This window comes from Salvelinus fontinalis, chromosome 32 (assembly GCF_029448725.1).
Source record: "Salvelinus fontinalis isolate EN_2023a chromosome 32, ASM2944872v1, whole genome shotgun sequence".
NCBI lineage: Eukaryota > Metazoa > Chordata > Actinopteri > Salmoniformes > Salmonidae > Salvelinus > Salvelinus fontinalis.
In genome coordinates, this window is record NC_074696.1 from 41,227,483 (window position 1) to 41,235,498 (window position 8,016).

General features: G+C 43.5%; 1 protein-coding gene across 1 annotated transcript; it reads right to left on the bottom strand.

Moving 5' to 3' along the window:
* Positions 1–35: 35 nt before the first annotated feature.
* si:ch211-153f2.3 (protein FAM167A) lies at positions 36–5,012 on the bottom strand. The gene is made up of 2 exons (XM_055894682.1): positions 4,409–5,012; positions 36–2,305 (listed from the first exon to the last, which is right to left on the bottom strand). Exons 1-2 carry the CDS (start codon positions 4,622–4,624, stop codon positions 2,180–2,182), a joined length of 342 nt encoding a protein of 113 aa, XP_055750657.1. The 5' UTR covers positions 4,625–5,012; the 3' UTR covers positions 36–2,179.
* Positions 5,013–8,016: the final 3,004 nt, after the last annotated feature.

Here is an 8,016-nt window from a genome sequence, read left to right on the forward strand (position 1 = left end):
TCACGTTCGTAATAAGGACGGGACCAAGGCGCAGCGTGTGTTGAGTTCCACATCTTTATTTGCAGTGAAACTTCTCAAAAAAACAATAAACAAGCAACGAAACGTAACCTCAGTGGCGCTACAAGCACAAGCACAAACACAAATAATAACTCACAAACACAGGTGGGGAAAAATGGCTACCTAAATATGATCCCCAATTAGAGTCAACTAATACCAGCTGCCTCTAATTGGGAACCATACAAAACACCAACATAGAAATATTGAACTAGAACACCCCCTAGTCACGCCCTGACCTACTACACCATAGAGAAACAAGGGCTCTCTATGGTCAGGGCGTGACACAACTGTTACCAATACTTAAAGTTTCATGGTTTATTCTTTCTTTCTTTTAATCTGTTGCTTCTGCACAGCAAATTGGCTTGTGTAACTTAGTGTTACATTTTTCAGTGTAACAGTTCTAGTGTTGATTAGGGAGTTAAATGACCTCAGTAAGTGTTAAATTAACAGTCATTGGTGTAAAATAACCCAGTGTTGGTGTTAATAACCAGCATTAAACCACGGCCATTATTATCATACTTCCCAGCATGCTCTATTGCAGCTAGATTTTTTTTTAATTGTTTGTTTCAGTACCTATGTTTTCTAATTGATTAATTCATCTTATGCTACTCAAATATAAATAGCATAAATTTTTCTAAACTAATCCAATCTGTTACTCATTGCACCCGTTACTAAAACTGTTGTTCCAGTTTAGATGATTTAGGTAGCGTCATATCTTGGGGATTTTCACACGTAGTTTTGAGCTTTAATTCGAATCAGAGTTTGATTATTTGTTACATTGTTTTTTTTTGTTTTTTTTGCCAGGTTGGTTTAACATTTCCAAATGTCAAATTAACTATAATTCCTAAACAAAACCACCCCACTAGCCACAGACGTAAATTCAACGTCTATTCCAAGTTGGTTCAATGTAATTATGTGGAATCAACATTGATTCAACCAGTGTGTGCTCAGTGGGATGTGTCCATTGAAGTCAATTGTTTATAGGCCAAAAATGCTCACGTTAAATCCATCTATGATTATCATGAAGCATCACTTGTGTGTTCCAATCTTCATATTACTTTTGTTTTGGTCTTCCAACAACATGCGGGAGGACACAGCACGATAGCCGCTCCAACTGTGACGTGAATAGGCTAAATGAATAGACTATATTCAGTAGTATATATCTCCGGTATAGCTCTGGTCTCCACTAATCTGCATCGGATGCGCTGCTACTCACAGAATGTTTCAGATAGTCAAGTTATGATGTTGCGTGCATTTCATCAAATGCTTGCAGTCAAACAACAAATAATACTGCATGACTCTGGTTATTTTCCTGTGTTTGGTCCAGACTGCGTTCTCACCTGCAGTAAACGGCACCACGGTACGAAATTAATCGCATAGAGACTAACCGTTTTGAGCGAACCACGGTGCGTTGTTTAGTGCAGATAGAGTGTTCACACCAGTACAAACGAACCAAACTAAGGGGGTAAAGGCACCAGAGTTCGGAAAAACTGCTCCAAGCCAATTCAGTGTGATACCCCCTTAGTCTTCCTAACACTGGCAATCATTCTGAATGCAGTTTGTGGGTGAATAAAAATTCTGAATGTTGGATTCTGGTAGAATTCCAATAGGAATAACACATCACTTTGCAAACCAGCATAATGCGACTTATAGGCCTGATATGACCTGTAAACCCTGAGTTTCAGGCCACTGTATTAAGGTAAAACTAGGCCCTCAAAATAAGGCCTAATGAAATACGGATAGTTTTGTCTTGAATAATATAATTTTAATGATAACATATTCGCTTTGGATCTCACTTGGTGAATGACACAGGACTGAAAGTGTATGCATGCAACATTGAACACTACCTCACAAGTTTGAAACATTCTTACGGCTATTACTCATCAAATCATATCCAGTCCATTGGGTCCCTCACAGCCAACATCAAACATGCCATGTGACCTTTACAAGGGAATCCTCATTCCAAGGGTCTCTTTTGTATAACACTTCCACGTATCTGTTTTAGAAAGGCCAAAGGACATAGTGTGGTCATGGATTCAGACAGGGTTCCAGGAAATTCCAGCAGGATACTTTCACAATCACTCTCTGTTTCCCCCAGGGGAGGTGTACTGGGCGGGGTTGGTTAGTGGTGTTCATCCCCCTCCGGCTCCAGAGCCCCAAACATACTCTCCCGCCTCAGTCGCTGGATCTCATTGTTGAGTCCCAGCAGGGTCTGGGCAAGCTGTTGGTCCTGAGAGCGCATTTCCAGCTGCATGGTAATGATGGGAGAATAGATCATATTTTCAGATCAAACACAGACACATTCATAGTTCATTCTGATAAAACAGGCAGACTTTCATTCATTTTTATGTTTCTTTATTTACACTACATTGGCACACCTTAGCAAGGCCTTTGAGTGATTCCTCACAAAACCAGGACAAAAAAAGACCATGAATTTTGGGTTTATCATCAGATTTAATCCATCGAATGGTACTTTGGAGAATCGATTGTTGACATATATTTGACGTTTGCATCTAAGAGCATAATTGAGAAACAATTAATCCAAGTTGGCATATTTAATCAATTGTGGCCTTATTCAGGCCTCCTTTAAAACTCCGTAACGTTTTATCTGTAGGTGCTAAACCGCAAACATGTATGTCATATCAAGATTTACCACTTGCTCTGTAAGTCAGACGTATTTAAGTCTTATTTTGATTTCAATAAGCATTTTCTTACATTTATTTATGAATATTGACAAATACAAACATGAATATTGAAATTTGATTTGTCCGTTTTTATATAGATATTGCCGAACATAATATACTCTATGGGCAGAGTGGGATCTCTGCTAGTTTTATAGTTGTGGCATATTTCATACAGATACATTGGCATAGTAGGCAATGTAACAAATCACATCCCTCCTTGTACTTGTATCATGGCACGTTGTGCAAATTTGAAAATAAAGGAGAGCCGCACACACTAAGAGCTCAGATGCAAAAATGTAATGTCCAACGTTTTGACAGGCAAGCTGTCATACCCTGAAGACTGCTTGCCTGTCGAAATGTTGGACATACATTTTTTGCATCTGAGCTCTTAGAGTCTCCTTTATTTTCAAGTTTTCCACTCCGCTAGCCAGCACCTCGCCTAAATAGGTGTGTATTTCTTTTTCCTCTGCATTGTGCAAATTACCAGCAGAGGGCCACCATTTTGAATCCATTTTCACATTCACTCTGTTGGTAATGCTTATGAATTGCATCATAACTCTAAAAGTAGCAGAGACAACACCCACAGGTGCAACATTGCTAAGCTTCCAGGAACGCTTGTGAAACAGACCAAACAAACCAGGCTGGGGTCAATAAAGTCAATAAAAAAAGTGAAAAATTCATCCTTAGTTTTTAATTTTCTCATAATCTAAAGGCACAACCTAGATTCCAGACAATGTCTTAAGTAGTTGAACGTGTTATTACTCCAACCTTATGAAAGCGACAAACTGCCACGTTTTAATTTTTTCTCAAAAACAACTTTATATCGAAGGAGCGCCTTTGATTTGACGGCCTGCACATGCACAGTTCAGCGCGAGACGACCGTTAGACCCGATGACGTGTTTCTACGCATGAGCTTAGCTTGCCAACGCCTCCATGACATCGCCTACAAGTGTGATCAGGGATTTCTATTGGCGAAGCAGTTTTAGCCTTCATACTGTACTGTCTTTGGCCCCACTCTGATACTTTGATATGCCCGTAGATAATATTATGTTCAAGAATATTTTTGAAACATTTCCAAATAAAAAATTGTATATTTTCTTTATTCATGTTTATATTTTTCAATATTCATAAATGAATGTAAGAAAATTGTTATAGACATCAAAATACTACTCATGTTACAGAGCAAGAGGTAAATCTCCATATGGCACCAATTCTTTTTTTTTCACCAACAGATTAAATGTGATGTAGTCTTGAAAGAGGCCGGGGTAAGGCCAAAATGTCCTAAATATGCCAACTTTGATTTCATTATTTCTCAATTATGATTTTAGATACAAATGTCAAATATATGTCCATCTTCCTCTGAAGGACCCTTCTATGGATTAAATCCTGTGAACATTTCTGTCCTGGTTTCATGAGGAATCACACCTTTGAAACACAGACATTTCAGGTAAATGTTTAAATATTTGGTTCATTGAGGGCTAGATGACTCATAGGGACTATGACTGAACAGTGCACAATCACAGCAACAATAAATAAAACACTAATGAATTCTTAACTTTGGGTTACACATCTATACAATCCAATAATGCCCAACTCTACAATGCTGCACAGCAACATACTACACTGTCAAAGAGTCAACAGTATTCTACCAGGTGCAGATAACTCACCAGTTCAGATCTTAGCCAGGTTATGGCTCCATCTATCTTAGCTCTCCGCAGTTCCTCATTGGCTTGGTAACTCCTGCCAATGCTAATGGGCCCAGTAGTAGACTCTGGGGCATCCCGTGGTTCACCAGTGGTCCTGAATGCGTGAATCAGTTTGTTCTTGATGTTCTCCAGAACCATGGTTGACAAAGTGTCCTCACTTTGACTGTCTCGATTCATGCTGCCTTCCAAGGAGGCACAAATGTGGATGTGAGTATGTGTATGTGTGTATCTTTTTCCCACGTGGCAAGCACTGTCTTTCCAGCACCGCCAGTCTCCAATATATCTTTTTTTGTCCTACTTTTGTTGTTTTTTCTCCTTTTTTCCCCCCTTGCTCCTTCACTTGTCTCAATCGACTGGACCCACTGTCCTCTCAGTTTTCCTCGTCCTGTCTAGTCGTCCTCCTCCTTGTCTTCCCTCGCTGCAGGAGCAGGATTCCTCCCTCTTTCTCAGCAGAAGTTACTGTGCTTCTGTTCAGCTGCCTCACTCATCCCATTCCCCGCTTTGTGTGGGACCGGCTTGTTTTGTCCCCGTTACTATGGAAAAACAGCCCTCCCTCCACCCCCCCTTTGGTAAACCCAATAAGAATGGTGGAAGATCTTGGACAAAGACCATTGTTGCCTCAAAAAGAACTGAAAGGACTCCCCCAACCCCACCCACCCCCTTTCTCTCTCCCTCGCCCTCACTCCCGCCTCCATACAATTTCAGTGTGAGAAATGCTGTGTGGGGGAGCTCTCACTTGTGTGCCGTGTCTATGTGTAGACCTGTGTGTGTGCTTGTATCAAATCTGTTAAACCTTTTCAGTGTCCGTGTTGCTCACCCATCTAAAAGACCTGCTTGTCAGCTTAAGAGACAGGTTGGGTGGGACCGGGGAAGGACATAGGCTTGGTGTAGCCGATTGAGAGGCACAAAGGCCGTCCAGTGGTGAAATATATCCAGGTCTTTTGTGTCCATTCCCTGTGGGTTTTCTGGATTGGTTGTTGGCACAGACTACAGTCATTCTGACTTTTCTATAGAGATAACACAGAAGTCTAGTGTCCGCTCCTCCCTGACATATGTAACTCTGCAGCATTTTCCCAGAGTAGTTAAATGGCTCGCCAGTTTGACGAAGTACTGCAAATGATTGTGCACAACAAGTGTTTCTCTAAGAGGGTGAGAGGTGAAAAAAGAAATAAAGAGAGAGAGGGAGAGCGAGCGAGCGAGAGACAGACAGACAGAGAGAGAGAGAGAGAGAGAGACAGTGATAGAGAGAGAGAGAGAGAGAGAGAGAGAGAGAGAGAGAGAGAGAGAGAGAGAGAGGGAGAGAGAGAGAGAGAGAGAGAGATACGGTGAGAGAGAAAGAGAGAGAGAGATACAGAGATAGAGCAACATATTGTGAGAGAAATGGGCAGAGGCAGAGAGAGAGAGAGACAGATTAATATTAATTTCCCATTGCACATACTGACATCATCAACATTTCATCAGTCAATGTTAGTTCACAAAGCTCTGCTCATCTTCAAATTGAACTAGTAGTGAATTCCAGGCCATACAGTATCTCCACCTGAAACAGTTTTTCCCTGCAGTCTAGAGCCATAGTCATTATGCCTAATTCTATGTAAAAAAAAAAAGTATATTTTTCTGCATAGGTTATCTAAGCATACCTCTTTACCTGCTCAATTGCCATTTTAATGAGGATGTCATTCTGACTGTTGTAAATCACACATCTCAATATACTGCACTTGTTATGCTGATGAAGGAGGACCCAAAAGCGACGTAATAGAATTCCATTCTTAAACAAACAATGATTCTCCTGGATCTTCTCAAAGGAAATTCCAACACAGGAAACTGAAAACCTCTTGTCAGTAGAGAGGAACGACTGGAGACGCGACCACAGACTGCAGGTCGCTTCAGGAGGACACAGACCGTAGCTGACATAGACACCTGCTCACACGCAGCATCTGACAAAGGCAAAAAACACGACAGGGCGCAACAAGGACACAGAACAGCAAACCTCAAACAAGAATCCAACAAAGACAGAAGCGGAAAACAGAGGGAGAAATAGGGACTCTAATCAGAGGGCAAAATAGGGGACAGGTGTGAAAGACTAAATGAGGTCGTTAGGAGAATGAGAAACAGCTGGGAGCAAGAACGGAACGATAGAGAGAGAGAGCGGGAGAGGGAAAGAGGGAGGAGGAGAGAGAGGAATAGAAAGAGGGAAAGAACCTAATAAGACCAGCAGAGGGAAGCACAGGGACAAGACAAGATGATCAAAGACAAAACATGACAGTACCCCCCCACTCACCAAGCGCCTCCTGGCGCACTCGAGGAGGAACCCTGGCGGCAACGAAGGAAATCATCAATCAACGAACGGTCCAGCACATCCCGAGATGGAACCCAACTCCTCTCCTCAGGACCGTAACCCCCCCAATCCACTAAGTACTGGTGACCACGTCCCCGAGAACGCATGTCCATGATCCTCCGTTCCTTGTAAATAGGTGCGCCCTCGACAAGGACGGGAGGGGGGGAGGGAAGACGAACGGGGGCGCGAAGAAAAGGCTTGACACAAGAGACATGGAAGACAGGGTGGACGCGACGAAGATGTCGCGGAAGAAGCAGTCGCACAGCGACAGGATTAACGACCTGGGAGACACGGAACGGACCAATGAACCGCGGCGTCAACTTGCGAGAAGCTGTCGTAAGGGAAAGGTTACGAGTGGAAAGCCACACTCTCTGACCGCGACAATACCTAGGACTCTTAATCCTACGTTTATTGGCGGATCTCACAGTCCTCCCCGCAGACGAAGGCAGACCGGTAATAAAGTCTAAGGCGATGTGAGACCATGAACGAGAAGGAATGGGAAGCGGTCTGAGACGACCGGCAGGAGGAGAGTTACCTGACTTAGTCTGCGCGCAGTCCGAACAAGCAGCCACGAAACGGCGCGTGTCCCGCTCCTGAGTAGGCCACCAAAACCGCTGGCGAATAGAAGCAAGCGTACCCCGAACGCCGGGGTGGCCAGCTAACTTGGCAGAATGAGCCCACTGAAGAACAGCCAGACGAGTAGAGACAGGAACGAACAGAAGGTTACTAGGACAAGCGCGCGGCGACGCAGTGTGAGTGAGTGCTTGCTTTACCTGTCTCTCAATTCCCCAGACAGTCAACCCGACAACACGCCCTTCAGAGAGAATCCCCTCGGGTTCGGTAGAAACCACAGGAGAACTAAAGAGACGGGATAAAGCATCAGGCTTGGTGTTCTTATTTCCCGGACGATAGGAAATCTCGAACTCGAAACGAGCGAAAAACAATGCCCAACGAGCTTGACGTGCATTAAGTCGTTTGGCAGAACGGATGTACTCAAGGTTCTTATGGTCAGTCCAAACGACAAAAGGAACGGTCGCCCCCTCCAACCACTGTCGCCATTCGCCTAAGGCTAAGCGGATGGCGAGCAGTTCGCGATTACCCACATCATAGTTGCGTTCCGATGGCGACAAGCGATGAGAAAAGTAAGCGCAAGGATGGACCTTATCGTCAGACTGGAAGCGCTGGGACAGAATGGCTCCCACGCCCACCTCTGAAGCGTCAACCTCGACAATGA